This window comes from Heterodontus francisci, chromosome 5, assembly GCF_036365525.1.
Source record: "Heterodontus francisci isolate sHetFra1 chromosome 5, sHetFra1.hap1, whole genome shotgun sequence".
Taxonomy (NCBI): domain Eukaryota; kingdom Metazoa; phylum Chordata; class Chondrichthyes; order Heterodontiformes; family Heterodontidae; genus Heterodontus; species Heterodontus francisci.
This window is the reverse complement of record NC_090375.1, coordinates 121,520,172-121,541,536: the sequence shown is the minus strand read 5'-3', so window position 1 is coordinate 121,541,536 and position 21,365 is coordinate 121,520,172. Positions and strand designations below refer to the sequence as shown.

At 44.0% G+C, this 21,365-nt stretch overlaps 1 protein-coding gene across 1 annotated transcript in view; it reads left to right on the top strand.

The window, feature by feature from the left end:
- The first annotated feature begins 534 nt into the window (after nucleotides 1–534).
- The window catches only part of trpa1b (transient receptor potential cation channel, subfamily A, member 1b), a 182,105-nt gene continuing 161,274 nt past the window's right edge, over nucleotides 535–21,365 (top strand). Inside the window, exons 1-4 of the mRNA XM_068032656.1 lie at nucleotides 535–651; nucleotides 864–1,026; nucleotides 9,006–9,181; nucleotides 15,375–15,482. Of these exons, the coding sequence (XP_067888757.1) occupies nucleotides 535–651; nucleotides 864–1,026; nucleotides 9,006–9,181; nucleotides 15,375–15,482 (564 nt within the window). The remainder of the gene's footprint in view (nucleotides 652–863; nucleotides 1,027–9,005; nucleotides 9,182–15,374; nucleotides 15,483–21,365) is intronic.

Below are 21,365 nucleotides of genomic sequence, written 5' to 3'. Positions count from 1 at the left end.
TTTTCTCTCTCTCTAAATCCAATTTTCCTTTCCCTCTTTATTTCTCTTTCTGTACCTGATTTTGCATTGAACTCATCATTCTAACTTACATTTCCCTGTTCAGTCTTTGCACTGCTAATTTCATAATCCTTCATTCTCGCCCTGTGCACTCAGGTCCCAGACACCCTGTTGATTTCACTGCATTGTTTCCAACTTGCAATTCAAGCAACTTGCAGGGCAAAATATCATGGAGATTAAATAGGCAAGGGCAAGTCTAACTAACAGCAGGCATCGTTCGTTGGCCCATGACAGTAATTTTGGGCCATTATTTCAACAGATTTCCCAGCATCATTTTGTAGGATACATCAACTAATTGATGATGGTACTTCCACTAATGCTTGATATAATCATTGCCAAATTAACATACTTCTTTCTGCTTTATTGATCTTTGTAGAATGTTTTCTGTTGTTTTTCAGAATCAAGGCTGTATAAATGTATGTTTAAAAGAAAATTAAACTGCACTTGGGGATAGCAAGGTACATTATTAGCAGAAGAATGATGAAAAAATGTGCGATAAAAAATCTTTGCCAAAAAGGGCAGAGAAATAATAGTGCTTATTCATCACTGCAAAGTATGCACGAATTAACTGCAAAGAGTGAAAACATATTTAAGGTAAGCAAATGAAATGTGATGTTTGAAGAAAAAAATACCAAATTATTGTCCATGTGAAATATGACAATTCATTTTTCTGAAAATAAAACTTAAATATATTTGATATAACCCAAATATAATCTGATCAGACATTTAACACCTCACTAAGAGGTGAAAAATGTTACCTATTCTTGTGCAAATTGGTCATTTTGAAGGTTAATTTTATCTCTTAGCTAGTTGACAATGGTGATATAACACAGATTGAAAAGTTAATGGACGAAGACCTTGACTGCCTCAGCAGAATGGATGAACATAAATCAACCCCACTGCACCATGCTGCTGGAGCAGGTCACCTTGACATCTTGACATTGATCATCGAGCATGCCAACTTCGAAGGTAAATGCTAATTAGATGATAAAATGTATGAAAGTGTGCACTGTTTACATGTGATTACAATATAAAGCACAACCATTTATAAAGGTTTATTTTAACACCCCAACCCGCTGCTCATCATCTTAAGTTACTCAAAGTCAGGCACGGGAAGACCTTTTGCCCCAGTGGAGTGGAGACTTAATTTAAGTGGAGTTCAAGCTGTAGGTTGACTAAGGATTGCACAGTTTCAGATCTGCCAGTTAAAGCTGGCAACAGGCAGCATCCTGGCTGCAGGAAACTTGGATATTCCAGTAATACAAAAGTATTCTTTGCTTTAACTCTGCTCTGTGCCTGGGAACTGAGCAGTCTTTCAATGGAAAGCCGAGCAAAATCAGTTATCAACAGGTTTAATCTATAAAGACACAAACCTCACATACCACTGGTTTCAGCCTGTAAAGAGATAAGGATTATTTTGGATGGCTGTCCTCCCACCACAGAGCCTTGTTTGATGAGAGGAAGAATTGAAGACTTGGGGCTGGATTTTACATTGGGCGGACGGGAGATAGCCGCTGATGTAAACCTCCGCCTGGACTGGGGATTTGTCCCGCATTTTACAGGTCCTCGGGCTTCAGTTGTTCCGAGGCAGGACTTCCACCCGCTTGAGGGAAGAAGTCCCGCCTCATTGAGCTGCCGACCAATCATTGGGCTGTCAGCTCTTAGTCCCAGCAGCGCCACCAGGAGTGGTTACCACTACTGGGACTGCAGCCCAGCCAAGGACATGGAGCCAACACTACAGGTAAGTTAGGGTTGCATTGCTGGGGTGTGACTGATCACCGCAGTGAGGCAAGGGTGGTCGTGCGGAGGGAAGGGGTGGGGGGGGGCGGGGCGTCTCGGGTCCGGGGGGTGGTTGGGAAGCAGGGTCAGCCCTCAATCGAGGACCCTGTGCTCGTTTGTCAGTGCCCATCCCTGGGCGCTGAGAGGCTGCTAGCTTTCACTGGGTGGCCTTTCATATCTTTAAGCCACCCGCTTGCTATTGGTAAAATCCCCATGGAAGCGGGTGAAGGCCCTTATGTGGCCGTTAAGTGGTCACTTAAGGGCCTCGATTGGCCTGGGGCAGGTGGCCCGTTTCTCCACCCCCCTGCCCCCATCCCGGCCCACATAAGGTGGGGCGGAGGTGTGAGTGGATCAGGAAGGCCTCCCGGAGCCTCCCGCTCAATTTTACGCCACCCCCCATCACCATCCGGCTTGCTGGAGTGGCGTAAAATTCCGTCCTGGAGTGCAGAGGTGCATTAATAGAATTAATGATTGGAAAATGGGCGGCACAGTGGCGCAGTGGTTAGCACCGCAGCTTCATAGCTCCAGCGACCCGGGTTCAATTCTGGGTACTGCGTGTGTGGAGTTTGCAAGTTCTCCCTGTGTCTGCGTGGGTTTCCGCCGGGTGCTCTGGTTTCCTCCCACCACCAAAGACTTGCAGGTTGATCGGTTAATTGGCCATTATAAATTGCCCCTAGCATAGGTAGGTGGTAGGGAAGTATAGGGACAGGTGGGGATATGGTACGAATATGGGATTAGTGTAGGATTAGTATAAATGGGTGGTTGATGGTCGGCACAGACTCAGTGGGCTGAAGGGCCTGTTTCAGTGCTGTATCTCTAAAATAAAATAAAATTTAAAAAAAATAAATAAAAAATAAAAAATTAAGACGTCCACAAAATGGTTGTAGCTATTCCTTCTCTTAGTGCCTGGGAAACCCTTGGTTTGCAGAGGCAAAGAAAAGGAAAAAGTGGAGGAGCTCTGGGATTCTGGCTCTCTACCGCCTTTGCGTTGTTCTCTGCATCCTAGGGTACCCTTGAGGGGACTGCAGAGTATTCTCCAATTAACACTTCTGTCAAGGGTAATTTCGAGCTGAGTCCCTCCCCTTGCATAATTTACATCATAAATTGCATGGTATTTGAATAAGTCCACAGAAAAAGCTATAGTAATCTTCAGTAAGCATGACACTAGTGTATCAAGAGAAAAACATTCAAAATTAACCATTGTTGATTCCCAAAAAGGTCATTCATGGATTCAATCCTCAGTATTGGAGAGAAGGAGGAGGAGAGGTGACTTAATAGAGACATATAAGATAATCAGAGGGTTAGATAGGGTGGATAGTGAGCGTCTTTTTCCTCGGATGGTGATGGCAAACACGAGGGGACATAGCTTCAAGTTGAGGGGTGATAAATATAGGACAGATGTGAGAGGTAGTTTCTTTACTCAGAGAGTAGTAAGGGCGTGGAACGTCCTGCCTGCAGCAGTAGTAGATTCGCCAACTTTAAGGGCATTTAAGTGGTCATTGGATAGACATATGGATGAAAATGGAATAGTGTAGGTCAGATGGTTTCACAGGTCGGCGCAACATCGAGGGCCGAAGGGCCTGTTCTGCACTGTAATGTTCTAATGTTCTAATTCTAATTCTAAAAGTATGTGCTGACTTCAGGTGGGGCAGTGCTAGGAGACTACCATTGGCCACTGTGCTTCAGAGTTAGTAAAATGGAAGTCATTTAGGGTTCCTGCTCCTGCTCACTACCCAGTGTGTCTTACTGAATGTACATGTATATAACTGCCTTCTGGTGACCCTGCTCAAATGGGACTCACCTGGAATGCCCCACCGCCCACTTTGTTTGTCTTCCAGTACTCTAGAAGGTCACACATATTAACAACTATTTGGTGGTGGTATCAAAGAACTACTGCTCCTTGTGAAACAATGGAGTTTATTTTAACTGTCCTCTGCTGAACAGGAACAGAGCACAGAAAAGGTTAAAATTAGGCAAGATCACTAATTGGCCTGAGTTTACTCCCTTCCTGCCAAATGTCATTTTTTTTCTTCGCCAGCTGTCAAGCCAGCCAAGAATCTCATGGTAGATAGGCTGGGGCAAATTGAAATGTAAAAGTCACAGCTGATGATATAATTAGCTCTGCGAGGTTAATTTTGCTGCAATTCAAGGGGAGGCAAACCCATCAGAGAAATAGAATGGGAGGCAGAAGTGGCCAGAAGAGGACAGGGTAAGTTAAGTTTTTAATTTTTGGAAGGATTTCTTGGGGACCAAGTTGAGCATGAGTGCTCTTCTGGGCCCCACGAAGAATCTTCCGGTCTCCTGTGCTTGTTCTCACTTATCCCTCTCTCAGCCGCCCATTATACATCGATCCTGGTTTTTATTTCCAAAAGCTTTGCAAACTTCCACGAGTACCTCATATCGTAGAGTCATACAGCACTGAAACAGGTCCTTCAGCCCACCGAATCTGTGCTGACCAACAACCACCCATTTATACTAATCCTACATTAATCCCATATTCCCTACCACATCCCCACCATTCTCCTAACACCTACCCACACTAGAGCCAATTTACAACGGCTAATTTACATATCAACTTGCAAGTCTTTGGCTGTGGGAGGAAACCAGAGTACCCAGTGGAAACCCACGCGGTCACAGGGAGAACTTGCAAACTCCGCACAGGCAGTACCCAGAACCAAACCTGGGTCGCTGGAGCTGTGAGGCTGTGGTGCTAACCACTGCGCCACTGTGTCCTTGGGTCCCTGGCAGTTTCCAGCTCCCACTCGATGGCCTTGATGTAATTTTTACCTGGTTTGAGTGGGAGCTGGACGTCCAAAATTAAAATGAGGCTTGGCAGTAAAAGGTAGCCAGGCATCACTCCTTTCTCTTCCTCCAGGTGCACTGACCACTTAGGATCGCCCACATACCAATCCTGCCCCAAGTTAAAATCGATCCCCATAGCTCAGTGAGTCAGCTGAAGAGGATAGGATTAGAGAGAAGAGAAAAGATAACAGACATGGTTGTAATCTACCAGAGGCCAGTGATCAAGAGGTAGGCTTATTCCTAACCGATGCAGTTATTACTGACAATGCAGCTGCCATGGATGCTGCCTTGTAGAAGTGTCAGTTAATGATTTTACATTACTTTTATGATGATGGAACATCAGTTTGTGTCTATTCAGTAAGGTCATGCACCTATCACCATGTCATACTTCAGCACATTCATGTTTGCAATCTATGAAATTTATTACCTCTGGCATTTGCAGTGCACACTACATTGAATTGAATTCTCATGCCAATGACTTTACTGGTTAAAGTCATTTTTATATATTCACGGTGTAACATTGAGAACAAACAAGCAACTTGAGAACAGTTCTGTTGGCATTCATTATTGAATAGAAGACATGTAGAGATGTATTTGTAAGAAAATCATTTACTGCAGCACTATCTGAATTATAGGTGACATTGGGTGATTGCTTTAGCTTCCAATACAGTATATAGATTAATAATCTAAAATGGTATTTGAATTTAGCTGAGCTGGAGCACTCAGAAGGTTTTGAGTTTTTGAGAATTAAAGGTACTTTTTCCAATTAATTGTATTTTGGAGGCTATTTTAACTATTAACAATTTGGTAATGTTGTCCGTTAGTGAGCCTCTCTCTTGATTGTACAGGTCCAAATTAATAATTTGCAATCACTACTACTGTCAAATTTTCTCTTCTCACTATCTTCTCTGTAAGGGAATAATTTTCACTTTCGGTGATCGGGTAAAAAAGGTGTTATTGATTCAGCCGCCCATTATACATCTCTCCTGGCTTTTATTTCCAAAATTATCCCCTGAAAAGCCTCTATTTGCCAGTTTTAGAAAATATGCAGTAAACTGTCAACAGAAAATGTCAACAGATCAGTTATCCATTTGTAATGCTAAACTAAACATTCAAACTCCCAAAAAGGAGTTAAATAGGTTAGGTAAAGCGAGAAGAACTGTTTCTTTGTGTGTTCAGATCTTTTTAAGATTATAAATTCTAAAGTCATGCAGCATTTCACAGCTGAAGAGACAAATTAAAATATATATATTTTACTGTCGATCAGACCTGAGGTCAGCAAGTTAAATGAAGGAAAGATTCCAAAGTATTTCCATAGCTGTGAGAGAAGTAACTCATACAGACGAATTTTCTGTCAGAGCATTAGTGCAATGGACTGTCAAGCATTTTGAAAATGAGTTCAGTCAAGTAATTCATCAGCAAATTGAAAATCATTACTACTGGAGGTGTATAGTGGTTGCTTGCTACATATCATTGCCACATTGATGAAATTATATTCTCAGAAATTGCATGGTTCAAAGCTGCACTTCACACAGTTCATTAATTGTGGAGGGAAGAAAAGGCATTTATGACATTTTTCAACAGAGAAGGAACCTTAGATTCCCCCAACTCTCTGCAGTTTTTGAAGAATGACAGCATAAGCTGATTTATTGTAACATGATGGTCTCTATTTTGAAAATGACAATAAGGCCAATCCTTACATCAGAAACATGACTATGGATTTATCTAAAATCTACAGCTAGGTTAGACTCTCATCACAGAATCTCCGTGCAGACCTCTAAACTTCTTTGGTTGTGTTGTTATGTTGGACTAACAAGCATTAAGCTAATGGCACTCATTCATAGACATTCTGGCCATTGTATTAATTAACATCCTTTACAGGGTGCTTACTGAGAAATACTGTTTAGGATACAGTTTTCACATTGGATGCAATCGCTATCTGGGTAAAGCTGAAGTCAATGGAATAAAAGGGACAGTGGCAGCATAGATATGAAACTGGCTGAGTGACAGGAGAGTTATGGTGAACTGTTGTTTTTTGGACTGGTGGAAAGTATACAGTGGGGTTCCCCAGGGGTCAATACTAGGACCACTGTTTTTCTTGATTTATATTCGTGACTTGGACTTGGGTGTACAGGGCACAATTTCAACATTTGTAGATGACACAAAACTTGGAAGTATAGTGAAAAAATGTGAGGTGAATATTGATAGACTTCATTAGGCCAGAGACAAGCTGGTGAAATGGGCGAATATGTACCAGATGAAATTTAATGCAGAGAAGTGCGAGGTGATACATTTTGGTAGGAAGAACAAGGAGAGGCAATATAAAGTAAAGAGCGCAATTCTAAAGCGGGTGCAAGAACAAAGGGACCTGGGGGTTGTGATGGAATCTGCGTTTTTTGGGATCAGTGGGGGAGCATGTGCAAGCTGTTGTCTGAACAGATGACTTGTCAAATGTTCTGTTAGGTGCACAGACCCTATTTTCAAAGCTTCCTTTTTTTGAGACAGACCCTAACTGAAAAGGGAAACTGAAACAGAAACTGACCCCAAAACTTCAGGTTTCTGGGAAAGCAGAAACTGGTTGGAATCAGAGAGACACAGAGCCACCCTAGCTCAGATCACCCAGGAGTGGAGGGCAGGCAGACTGAGGAAAGTGAAGGCTGGATCCAGGAGCTGTTTCTGTTACTTAAAGTAACTGATTAACTAGACCCAGCCATACAATGCACAGGGTTGTCACTGGTGGATCCATGCCATCAAGACCGTCATGAGCAGAGCTGAGGAGGTTCTGCAGAAGTGTTCTGTTTTGGGTGAGGACTGTACCCCTGGAGTTTGGGTTGAAAGGGAACTGCTGTTGGTGGCTGCATCTTAGAAGACAGGAACTGGAGATCTACCAGAAGAAGCTCAGAGCTTTGAAGAAATCTGTGGCTGTAATTAGTGCCATATATGCTGAGTGGACTGCCCAGTACATCCGTGAGATCTGTCATGTAGTATTTGATAGTTATGTGTAATTTATAATATTTATTGACTGTAATTTGTCTGTTAATTCATGTTTAATTTATGTTGATTTTGGTTTGATTGTTAAAGTAAAGGTTATAAAAGTGAAATCTTGTCTATTTGTCATTTTTATATTGGGGTTGTTCAGTAAATTCGGTACTTTGGTTTATTGATCTCCGGGGGATCATAACAGGGTATATGTGCATAAATCGTTGAAGGTGGGAGGGAAGTTTGAGAAAGTGGTTAAAAAGGCATGTAAGATTCTGGGCTTTATACATACAGGCATAGAGTATAAAAGCAAGTAAGTTTATGATGAACCTTCACAAAACACTGGTTTGGCCTCAACTGGAGCATTGAGTCCAACTCTGGAGACTGCACTTTAGGAAGAGCATGAAAGCTTTAGAGAGAGTGCAGAAAAGATTTACAAGAATGGTTCCATGGATGCAGGACTTCAGTTATGTGGATAGATTGGAGAAGCTGGGGCTTTTCTCCTTAGAGAAGAGAAGGTTGAGAGGAGACTTGATAGAGGTGTTCAAAATCATGAGGGTTTAGACTGTGTAGATAGGGAGAAATTGTTCCCATTGCTGGAAGGGTGAAGTACCAGAGGACATAGAGTTAAAATAATTGGCAAAAGAACCAAAGGCGACAGGCGCAAATTTTTTTCTACGCAGTGAGTGATTACTATCTGGAATGCACTGCCTGAAAGGGCGGTGGAAGCAGATTTAATCATTGTTTTCAAAAGGGAATTGGATAAGCACCTGAAGGGAAAAAAATTGCAGGTCTACAGAGGGAGTGAGACTAGCTAAATTGCTCTTGCAGAGAGCCTGCATGGGCTTGACGGGCTGAATGACCTCCTTCTGTGCTGTAACCATCTATGATTCTATTCTATTCTATGATTAGAGGATACTTGCAATGGTGATTAATTTGATCCAAGGGCAGGACCGGGTTTGTGGGTGGGACCAGCTTCTAGTGCAATGTTTTTTAAACTGGCGCTAAATATCTTGGAAGCTCGTTTTGGGCTGAACATAATTTGTGCCTAAAATTTCATGATCTTTTGTGTTAGCTTGACCAATTTTGGGCAAATTGTGCTGGAAAAACGAGTGCAACCTAACAGAAATGTGTGCCCTTTATGGACATGTACAGTTTGTGAAAACTATCCTGCTGTTATTTCATGTAGATGAAGTAGCTTTTATGTAAAGAATTAATGGCGTACCTTAAAATGAAGCTAAAATGAGTATAGAATAAGTCTTCTGTAAAAAGCCAGAGCTCATTAATAGCCTCATATTATCTGAGGAAGAATTTCATAATCTCTTGTCTAAAGAAGGAAGTCACAGACTCTGGTCACAGAGTACATTGTCTTTTGCTTCCTTTTTCAGTTTTAAATGTGATTGATTGCAATGGAAACACACCCTTGCACTGGGCTACAGAGAAAAATCAAACACAATGTGCCCAAACTCTACTTGACAGAGGTGCGAACCCCAATATTCTGAATAGTGCAACTATGTCGCCTCTTCATCTGGCTGTGTTTTTAAATCACAATGCTGTGGTGAAGGTAAGAGAGTTAAGAATTTTTTATTATTATATAACAATAATTATTATTCCATATTATCAGTTAACCTGTTCATTCTCCCCAATGTGGCAACTAACTACCCTTATCTTGTAGTTCTCCCGTGCCCAACACAGCTTTGCAGGTGAGAGGACAGGCAGGTGATCTGCCCTCAGTCATCTGCCTGTGCCACCATGTTACTGTTCACTGGGAGGAACACAAAGTCACTTGATGTGATTCATGCACCGATTTTCCATTTCCGTTTCTATCCATATTTGAAAACTGAAGGTGAAAGGGCTGACAGCCTTCATTACTGTTCATCCTGTTGCTCTGTTTTTTTTTTCCTGTTTCTCCAGTCCAAAATTACATACAGTACTCTATTGCTTTAGACAAACCTATCAATAATAGCATGTTTCATTAATATAGTTAGTTTGATGTTGGACAGACAGGCTGACAACACAGAGGCAGTAGAGGATTCGAGAGAGGTGGTGGTGAAATAAAGCTAGGTGTCATCAGCGTACATGTGAGACCTGTCAACATCTCTTTATCTCTTTGGATGATGTTGTCAAGGGGCAAAAAGTAGATGAGAAATAGGAGGGGGCCAAGAATAGATTCTTTGGGGTTTCCAGAGATAACAGTGTATGGGATGGGAACAGAAGCAAAAGATTCTCTGGCTACTTCTGGATAAGTAACAGTGGAACCAGGCAAGGGCAGTCTCATAACGGAGATGATGAATTCAAGGAGGATGTTGTGTTAAACGATGTCAAAGGTTACACAGAGTTGTAAAAGGATAAGGAGGGATAGTGCACCATGGTAACAGTCATAGAGGATGTCATTTATAACTTTGATGAGGACTGCTTCAGTGCTCTGGCATGGGCAGAAACCAGATTGGAGAGGTTCAAGCATGGAGTTATGGGAAAGATGAGCATGTATTTGGGAGGTGACAATGCATTTAACAACTTTGGAGAGGAAAGAGAGGTTGGAGTTGGGGCAGTAGCTCACAAGGACAGAGGGCTCAAGGGTGGATTTATTGATTGAGGTGATAACGGCAGATTTGAAAGGGAGGAGAGGGAACAAGTGTGTGGCCAGAAAGGGCAGTTGGGTTTTCAGCAGTTTGGTGGAAAGAGAGTCAAGAGAGCAGAAGGTGGATCTCATGGGGAAGATAAGCTCAGGGAAGGCATGAGGGGAGATAGATAAAACATTATAGAAAGATGTGGTTTTAGGGCTAGGGCAAGAGGGAACAGGGGAAGCTTGGCTTGGTGTGAAAGTGGAAGGGAGGGAAGCAGCAGAGGCAGTTGATTGGATGATCTCAATCTTAGAGACAAAGAAGGTCATGACTTCCTTGCACTTGTTGTTGGAAATAAGGGTGGTGGGAGTAGGAGAGAGGGGTTTACAGAAATAGTTGCAGCCAGGCATTATCTTTGCTCTTCAGGGTGATCCTGGAGTATTGAGTAATTTAGACGGAGGAGAGGCGCAGGGTTAGCACCGCAGCCTCACAGCTCGAGTGACCTGGGTTCGGTTCTGGGTACTGCCTGTGTGGAGTTTGCAAGTTCTCCCTGTGACTGTGTGGGTTTCCTCTGGATGCTCTGGTTTCCTCCCACATACCAAAGACTTGCAGGTTGATAGGTAAATTGGCCATTGTAAAAATAAAAATTGCCCCTAGTGTAGGTAGGTAGTAGGAGAATTGAGGGAAAGTGGGGACGTGAGAGGGAAAAATGGGATTAATGTAGGAATAATATAAATGGGTGGTTGATGGGCGGCATGGACTCAATGGGTTGAAGGGCCTGTTTTGGTGCTGTATGATTCTATGAGAGCAGACCCAATAGTGATTGATGTGGTCCAGCTGAATCAGTGGGGTGATGAATGACTAAAGCAGTTGTATCTCATCATATATCTGCACCCCTTGATCTTAAGGGACTGAAATTGGGGACAAGGGCAACAAACACAGGAGTGATTAAGCAGATCAACAGTTGCAGAAATATTCTGGCAAATGGCAGGCCACAGGTTAGAGAACTGGGAGTTGGGATGTGCTATTGTAAGTGAATTAGAGGAAAGTTTTTCTCAGTGGTGGATGCAGAAGGGATTGGAAGTGGGACGTGAGTGATGAGAGATATGAGGAAGTGATCAACGATGGCCTTGTCTATGATTACAACTTCTCTTAGTGTGCACACATGACCAGGCATACAATCTCATAAGAAATCTTATTTAAGGTGTTACGACCAAGTGAGATAGGGGTCTAGGGGTTCCCTTTCACCCTTTGCCTGGTTTAACTGTAACAGGGTTTAATTTTTTTAAAACAGCGTGTTTTAGCTCCCCCTCAGTGAATCCTTGTTCACTGCTTTCCAATTGTAAGGCAAAGAAATCAATTAGACAGGTTTTCTTAGATTTAAACAAGAAAGGTGGAAGTTTATTAATCTTGAACTCTAATCCGATTAATGACTGCAAATAAGTGACGCGAGCACGCTAGGATGCATACGCAATAAACACACACGCAGATAGATAGAGACAGAAAAAGTAGAAAGAATAAGCGGGAAAAGTTTGAGGCAATACCTGGTAATTATTTACGGTCCTTTGAGTTCAATGTGGAATCTTTGGCTGCTGGTACGTCTTGCTGTTTGTTGGGGCCCAGTGCACACTTTAACTTGTTTCGATGTAGGAGTCTTTTCTCTCTTGAAGTTTACGTGTCTTCAATGGGTCTGGAGGCTTGTGAGAAAGTGAGAGAGAGCCAGTCAGGAGAGAGGCTCTCTAGTTCCAGGTTCAGTTGAAATCTGCAGTCTGACTTCAAATTGTCCAATATCTAGTTCAAAAAGCTTGGACCAGCAGGTTAGTCATGTGACCAACTCGTTTAACCACTTCTGCGTTTGTGGATTCTATCATCTTAGCAGATCTTGGAATGCGAGCTTCCTTGAATCTTCAATGTCTGGTGATCAAAATCCATTTGGGTTACTTGGAGCAGGGAGTAGCTGCTTTGTCTCCACAAGCACCGTCTCTTAGTATGCAAATATCCTCCAGCCAAATAAGAACATAACATAAAAACTAGGAGCAGGAGTAGGCAATTCAGCCCCTTGAGCCAGCTCCGCCATTCAATATGATTTTGGCTGATCTCATCTCGGCCTCAAGTCCACTTTCCTGCCCGTTCTCCATAACCCTTCAACCCATTGCTAATTAAAAATCTGTCTATCTCCTCCTTAAACTTACCCAATGTCCCGGCATCCACTGCACTCTGGAGTAGTGAATTCCACAGATTCACGACCCTTTGAGAGAAGTAATTTCTCCTCATCTCTGTTTTAAATCTGCTACACCTTATCCTAAAACTATGACCTCTTGTTCTAGATTGCCCCACAACAGGAAACATCCTCTCTATGTCTACTTTGTCAATCCCCTTAATCATCTTCTATACCTCAATTAGATCTCCTCTCATTCTTTTAAACTCCAGAGAGTAAAGGCCTTAACTTCTCAATCTCTCTTCATTAGGTAGGCCCCTCATCTCTGGAATCAATCTAGTGAACCTCCCCTGAACTGCCTCCAAAGCAACTACATCCTTTCTCAAGTAAGGGGACCAAAACTGTACGCAATACTCCAGGTGCGGTCTCACCAATGCCTTGTACAGTTGCAGCAACACTTCCCTAATTTTATACTCTATTCCTTTAGCAATAAATGCCAAAATTCCATTGCCTTTCTTATCACCTGCTGTACCTGCAAACTAGTTTTCTGCGATTCATGCACGAGGACACACAGATCCCTCTGAGTCATAGAGAGATACAGCACTGAAACAGGCCCTTGGGCCCACTGAGTCTGTGCCAACCATCAACCACCCATTTATACTAATCCCATATTCCCTACCACCACTAGGGGCAATTTACAATGGCCAATTTACCTATCAACCTGCAAGTCTTTGGCAGTGGGAGGAAACTGGAGCACCCGGCAGAAACCCACACGGTCACAGGGAGAACTTGCAAACTCCACACAGGCAGTACCCAGAATCAAACCCGGGTCGCTGGAGCTGTGAGGCTACAGTACTAACCACTGTGCCGCCTCTGCACTGAAGTACTCTGAAGTTTCTCTCCATTTCGATATAATTTGCCTTTCTATTCTTCTGACCAAAATGGAAAACCTCGTACAAATGTCTGGTGATTTCTTTAAACAAGTCATTTCTTCACTCCAGCAACAGTTTAAAATTAATGTTCATATGATGAAATTAATATGCCTCATTCTTGGCAGGTGGGGTCTTCATGACACTGGAAATAAATCAAATTTATTTTATTCTTATGCATTTGCTGCATTCAGATGAGACAAGAGGGGATGAATTTTATTTCAGCGACGAGGGTCCCAGTGATGGACTGGAAGGTGGGGGTAACCCCACCTCAGCCGTCGTTTGGATCCCTGGCTGAATTCAATGACTGGCAGGTAATTAACTGCCAGCTGCCTGGGTGTCTTCCCCTTTAAAGGACAAGATTCTGCCCCAAGAACTGCCGGCCAGTCAGAGGGTAGGTAGCTCTGCAGTATCAGCAGTGTCACTGGGAGCAGTGGCCACTGCTAGTATAGCAGCAGGCCCAGAAGAGTGAAGATTGAGGAGGCCCCAGGCCCAAGTAAAGTAGTGTTGGAGTCACTGGGGCAAGTCAGGCAGGCCCGGTGAGGGGATGGGAGTGGTGGTTGGTAAGGGCATGGGGGTGTCTTGCCGTGTGGGTGGCCATCACGACCGGGGGCGCCCTCCATGGAAGGCCCCAGAGAAGGGATCCCTCTGAGACTGCTAGGAAGTCGCCAGATCTCACCTGGTGGTGTCTTCACACAGTGGTGGGCCCCTCAGACATTGGTTAAATGCCATTGGAGGCGGGAGGCAGCCCTTTAGTGGCCCTTAATTGGTCAATTAAGTGGCTTAATTGGCCTCCCAGTGGACTTCCCATCTGCCACGGTGCCTGCCACAGAGAAAATGGCATGGGGGCAGACAATGTCGGCATGCCAGCTAATGCCACTCCACACCATTTTATCTGTGCCCCACCCCCTGCCTCCCAGCCTGTTTCCAAGGGCCTATTAAAATCTAGCCCACATGCATGTCAGCAATATAACAAAAATGTTCATTAGACTTTGATAGTGTTGCAAATAAAAAGGGGTTTAGACTTACAACAGTCAAAGAAGCCAAATAAATATAGTTTGGAGGATGCAACTTATTTTCAAGCACTTCACAATTTCAGCCCTGACTGCCATCAAGTTGTTGGCCGAACTGCAGAAGGCTGGGATTGGTTTCATGTTTTCAGCCATACAACAGGATATAGTGCTACTGGAGCTTATTCAAATTCACTCATCCAGATATACTCTATTGTAACACTGGGTTAACTATACCCTTAAAATCTCAGCTAAGAAACTTGCAAATGTCCTGCTGCTCTCAGCATGTTGCTTAATTCCACTCCAATGGAAGCAACTTGAGTCTCCTATTGCAGGCTAAGTATATCTTGGAAATGTACATTTCAATCAAGTGAAACTCTAGTCCATGTAATTTCCATTTTTTCGAGTACTTGATAAGATAACAAGCTGATGATTTGATCACGTGATTTGTTTTTATCTTATTGATATTTCTGTTTACAATTCTGTCCTTTGGGACAGGGCTATTTGTTTAGAATGCTTCATAGCCCCTTCCCAAGCGTAACTAGGCATTTAGTATGATGCTTCAAGCTACAGAGAAACATCATTTAATTATGTGCATCACAGTTGTGCACAACTTGCGATTTAGATTCTGCCTGTCCTCAATTCTCTTTTAGCTGTCTTAATCAATAGAAAGCCCGAGATATTCCTAACCAAAAGTGGTTGCTGCAGTTAGTGCATTTACATTTATTTTGATCCATTCAAATGGAAATTTTTGCATCACTATAAGAGCTAGAAATTGACTTTTGGTGATGGTTTATAATGGGTGATAGGCCGTCTACTTACAGGAGAGATGTTAAACAGGCTGCCGATTCACCTCTGATGAAAGGTCATTGACCTGAAACGTTAACTCCATTTTTCTCTCCACAGATGCATCCTCACTTGCTATGTATTTGCAGCATTTTCTGTTTTTGTTTCAGATTTCCAGCATCCGCAGTGTTTTGCTTTTGCTGATTCACGATCACCTGTTTTACACTATCACACAGAGTCACAATCTACTCCTAAATGTTTAGGTATATGATACTTTCATTTACTTTAGTGACTTTTTCAATTCCCATAGGTACTAGTCTCACATAAAAGTACAGAGCTGAACCTGGAAGGCGATCTTAAAAACACACCACTGATGTTAGCATGTTCCAGAGATAATCCTGAAGGGCTGTCCATATTGGTATGTATTCTGTTTCTTCTCAGCATTACATTTTTCTTACTCTTTTTTATGCAGAAACATAAATCTATAACAAAAGAAAAAGCATTTCTCTTCTTGACATTCTGTAATTATCTGGATCATTATTGTTTGAAAAAATGTTCAACTTTGGCATCTAGCCAAGACCAATTGAACAAAAGTGTTCTTAATTTGGCACAAAATTGGTAATCTCCTTTACAGACCATAAAATGATGGTGGTAAGAATTGAAATAGTCATAGTGGTGCAAAAGAGAGTCCTGTTCTGAGGTTGGGGTTTAAACATATTTCTGGGGCATAGTGAAAGGAGTTTTACTCTGTGTCCATTCCATGCTGGACCTGACCTGGAAGTGCTGGATTCTGATAAAATGGAAAGTTCTTCACTCCCCTGCACTGACCTTAATAATCATAAAAACATAAAAAGATTAAGTGATATTCTGTGACCTAGTGGTGTAAGAAAGTTATTACAGTCCATAACTGTGATGAGTTTCTGATCCTGGCCAAGCTGTCAATCAAGATATTGACTTAAGTTCAGACAAGACAAGAGTTACTTCTGGTAGTTCCACTGGATCTTCTGTGCAGTGGAAGTATTCCTGCTAGTAGGCTTTGGGAATGTGGGAGCTTGAAAATGGTACTAAGGCACATTCTACAGGCTACCTCTCCACCAGCAAATCTCCCAGTTGTTCTTTAATATGGCTGCAGAACTTTATTTTCTTACACAATCTCATACAAGTTAACTCATGTGATGCTAAAGTGTGATTCATCCAATGCACTATTTCTACATATCTATCTATATTAAAAATCTTACATCTACATCCAATTCCTGTATCAGTGTTTACAATTCTAAATTCCTATGTCTATATTTAAAAAGGAAACTTCCGATGTAAATTTGTTATGCTGTAATGACACCCTCCCACCAGTGATGGTGATGTAGCATCTCAGTCACCGAGCTTCTCACCCTGTATTGCAGAGAAATTCCTGTGCTCCAACCAACTCTAGGGGGTGGATTTTATTTTCCATGCCACCACGACCTAGCGGGCGGTGGCTCATTATAATATGCAGACAGCCGACCCACCCCCCCCCACCCCCCCAATCATGTGGTGGGGGAGGCCTCGGTGATGCCACCAATAGCATTGCCTGTTTATGTGCAGGTGCTGGTGCCATTTTTAAACGGCTGCCAGGCCTGTGTGGACAGATCAAAGTTGACCCTGTTTCCCCCCACAACTGCAACCAAAAATAAAGTTTGACCCCCCCCCCAACTACACTAAGTGCAAAGTTGACCCCTTTCACTCCCCCAACTGACCTAAGTGCAGAGTTCAATCCTCCACCACCCCACCCCCCACTACACTGAATGCAGAGTTGACCCTTTCCCCTCCCCCACTTCACTACAAATGAAGAGTTTCTCCCTTCCCCACCTTGGTGGTGCCAGCTTTCCCTAGATGGGAAAGTGAAGGCGCGGGAATGCCTCACATCGCTAGGAAGATCAGGAACTGCCGGTAAGATCGCTATGGCTTCCATTTAAATGTATTTAAATAGGTGATTTGAATATTGAAATCCGGGTCCCAACGCAGAGCAGCGGATGTGCTGCCACGGAACTTCCCCGCCACTGGGAAGATCTTCCGGCCCCGCCACGGAGCCTGACATCGGGAGCTCAACTAAATCCAGCCCTACAACTCCGCTTCCCAATTTGTCATTTAACTATAAGTAATAATATATAATCAAAGCATAATTTAAAAATAAAGACAGAATGCATGATTTTAAAATAGAGTTTGGATTATCATTGTGCACCCGGTCCAATTATCTTGGGTCTCTCAACCCACTTCATTTGAAGTTTTGAGTTCCTATGTCAGTGATGTTCATGAATCTTAAGGGCTTTCAATTTTTCAGTATCTATTTGCTATATGACCAGAGGCACAGGATCATAAGCAGGCAGCAGTCACTATTCTCTTTTATTTTAAGGCAACTGTCTGGACCTGGTTTATTTGAAAATTTATCCAGACCTGAATGATAACTCCTAGGAGACAAAATCAATGTTCTATTAACACCATTGCAAATGCTATGGTTAGAAAGTGAATGCAGATGCAACATCTATCATGGTATAAAAGATTATTGATAACTTAAAGCAGTGCTTCAGATGCCAGGAAAGATCAGGATTGTCTTACAGTACAGCAGCACCAGAGTCGACAAGAGCATCATTGTCTGCTATGTGCGACTACTGAAACAGCCAGGAAGAGTAGCACATCAGGTACTTATTGAGAATACATTGACCAAGCGCGTTCAGTGACTCCATTTTAAGTCTGTGCCCCAATCCTGTTCTTCCTGGCCCACGAGCAGTACTATTAAAAAGTACTTAGCTGCTTGATCCAGCAGCTCCTGTCTTCATCTGAGCTCTGGGAAATCTGGCAGGCCACGCTAAGTTTAAAGCAGATTCCAAACGCATCTGTGGGAGCCTGATTTAAATAATACAATGGAGTGTTCTGCCTCTTGAGAGCTGCACAAAGACACGCCATGCTACCCTTCACTATAAAAATGTTTTAAAATTTTTAACTCACCCCCACCCAACACTTTCCTACCCTTCACCAGCAGATTAATATATTAATATCGACCCTGATAACTTCATATGTGCCTATATCAGACATTCCTCTGCTGCTGAGCATTGCATTGCATCCACATGCCCACTGACGAGGGCAAGGCGATGGATGTTGTCTGCATGGACTTTAGCAAGGCCTTTGACTAGGTCCCGCATGGTGGGCTGGTCCAGAAGGTTCGAACATATGGGATCCAGGGTGAGCGAGCAAATTGGATCCAAAATTGGCTTGGTGATGGGAGGCAGAGGGTGATAGTGGAGGGTTGTTTTTCAGATTGGAGGCCGCTGACCAGTGGTGTGCTGCAGAGATCGGTGCTGGGCCCTCTGTTGTTTGTCATATATATTAATGACTTGGATGTGAATGTAAGGGGCATGATTAATAAGTTTGCAGATGACACCAAAATTGGTGGTATAGTGGACAGTGAAGAAGGTTGTCTAAGGTTACAACAGGATATAGATCAACTGGGAAAGTGGACAAGGGAGTGGCAAATGGAATTTAACGCAGACAACTGTGAAGTGATGCATTTTGGGAAGTTAAACCAGGGCAGGACATATACAGTGAATGGCAGGGCCCTGGGGAGTGTTGTTGAGCAGAGGGACCTTGGGGTGAAGTACATAGTTCCCTGAAAGTGGCAACACAGGTAGACATGGTGGTGAAGGAGGCGTATGGCATGCTTGCCTTCATCGGCCGAGGCATTGAGTACAAGAGTTGGGACGTCATGTTACAGTTGTACATAACTTTGGTTAGGCCGCATTTGGAGTACTGTGTGCAGTTCTAGTCGCTGCACTACAGGAAAGATGTGATTAAGCTAGAGAGGGTGCAGAAAAGATTCACAAGGATGTTGCCTGGTTTGGAGGGCTTGAGTTATATAGAGAGATTGGATAGGCTGGGCCTGTTTTTCCTGGAGCGAAGGAGGCTGAGAGGGGACACGATAGAGGTATATAAAATTATGAGAGGCATAGATAGGGTTTTTCTCCACACAAGATCAGGGAGCAGGTTGTTCAACCTTGCCCGTCTAAGAGTGAAGTCCAAAGTACGGAAAGTCCTCATCAGGGAAATCCTCTTTGCTGACGATGCTGCTTTCACATCTCACACTGAAGAGTGCCTGCAGAGTCTCATCGATAGGTTTGCGGCTGCCTGCAATGAATTTGGCCTAACCATCAGCCTCAAGAAAACGAACATCATGGGGCAGGATGTCAGAAATGCTCCATCCATCAATATTGGCGACCACGCTCTGGAAGTGGTTCAAGAGTTTACCTACCTAGGCTCAACTATCACCAGTAACCTGTCTCGAGATGCAGAATTCAACAAGCACATGGGAAAGGCTTCCACTGCTATGTCCAGACTGGCCAAGAGAGTGTGGGAAAATGGTGCACTGACACGGAACACAAAAGTCCGAGTGTATCAGGCCTGTGTCCTCAGTACCTTGCTCTATGGCAAGAATACTTGGCATCAGGTGGCAGGACCGTATCTCCAACACAGAAGTCCTTGAGGCGGTCAACATCCCCAGCTTATACACACTACTGAGTCAGCGGCACTTGAGATGGCTTGGCCATGTGAGCCGCATGGAAGATGGCAGGATCCCCAAAGACACATTGTACAGCGAGCTGGCCACTGGTATCAGACCCACCGGCCGTCCATGTCTCCGCTTTAAAGACGTCTGCAAACGCGACATGAAATCCTGTGACATTGATCACAAGTCGTGGGAGTCAGTTGCCAGCGTTTGCCAGAGCTGGCGGGCAGCCATAAAGACGGGGCTAAAGTGTGGCGAGTCGAAGAGACTTAGTAGTTGGCAGGAAAAAAGACAGAGGCACAAGGGGAGAGCCAACTGTGTAACAGCCCCTACAAACAAATTTCTCTGCAGCACCTGTGGAAGAGCCTGTCACTCTAGAATTGGCCTTTATAGCCACTCCAGGCGCAGCTTCACAAACCACTGACCACCTCCAGGCGCTTATCCATTGTCTCTCGAGATAAGGAGGCCAAAGAAAGTTAGGGTAGATAGCCAGAGCCTGTTTCTCATGGTCGGGGTGACTAAAACTAGAGGGCATAGATTTAAGGTGAGAGGGAGGAGGTTTAAAGGGGATCAAAGAGGTAAATTTTTCACACAAAGAATAGTGGGTATCTGGAATGAGCTGCCTGAGGAAGTGGAGGAGGCAGGACAGTAGCAACATTTAAGAGGCATCTGAACAGGTACTTGAATGAACAAGGCATAGAGGGATATGGAATTAATGCAAGCAGGTGGGATTAGTATAGATAGGCATTATGGTCGGCATGGACGCGGTGGGCTGAAGGGTAGGCGTTTCTATGCTGTACGACTCTATGACTCTATGACTCTATGATATACATGGGAGCAGAGCACCGGTAGCAATGAGATCTGTGGATTACTGCATAATAGTTCTCTCATAGAACTATAGGGGAACTCTTCCAGGGGAATTTTATCCTGGCAGCAGGGGTCTCAAAGTCTGGACAAACCGCACCAAGATCCACTATCACCTCTTCTACGGAAGGCCTGCTGAATTTAGTGTCAATCAGGCACTTAAGTGGATAGCAGTGGGCCTTCCACAGGATCAAGGACCCCATCTCCTGAAGTCCTGTTTTGGCAGACTTGCCGGACAATCAGAGGCTGGCTGCTGTAGCGCCACCGTGGAGGCGGTGAAGCTGCTGCAGCTGGACTCACCAAAGGCTGAGGAGCGTTACTGGAACCAGGCCTCAGGTAGGCCAGGATGGGAGGGATCCCGCAGGGTGGCGGTCGCAGCGATGGCAGGAGGAGGGGTCAGCAGCAAGGATGGGGGGGTTGGCCTTCTGTGGGCCCCCCTTTCTGCTACTGGGTCCCTCATTCAGGCACTAACTGCTTTTTAAAACGGGCCCCCCGCCCCCAGTGCTGGGAAACAGCCTGCATAGTTTTCAATGCCATGCTTCCCAAGTGGAGATAGGGCTGCCAGCTGCATAGCTAATTGCAGCTGTGGCGGGAAGAAGCCCTTAATTGTGGGCTAATTTCCCAATTAAGGGCCTGAATTAGCGGCAGGGCTTGAATTTTATGCCCTCCCCACCTCCAAGCCCGCCACGGAGAAGAGCACAGTGGCGCAGTGGTTAACACCGCAGCCTCACAGCTCCAGCGACCCGGGTTCAATTCTGGGTACTGCCTGTGTGGAGTTTGCAAGTTCTCCCTGTGTCTGCGTGGGTTTCCTCCGGGTGCTCCGGTTTCCTCCCACATGCCAAAAACTTGCAGGTTGATAGGTTAATTGGCCATTATAAATTGCCCCTAGTATAGGTAGGGAAGTAT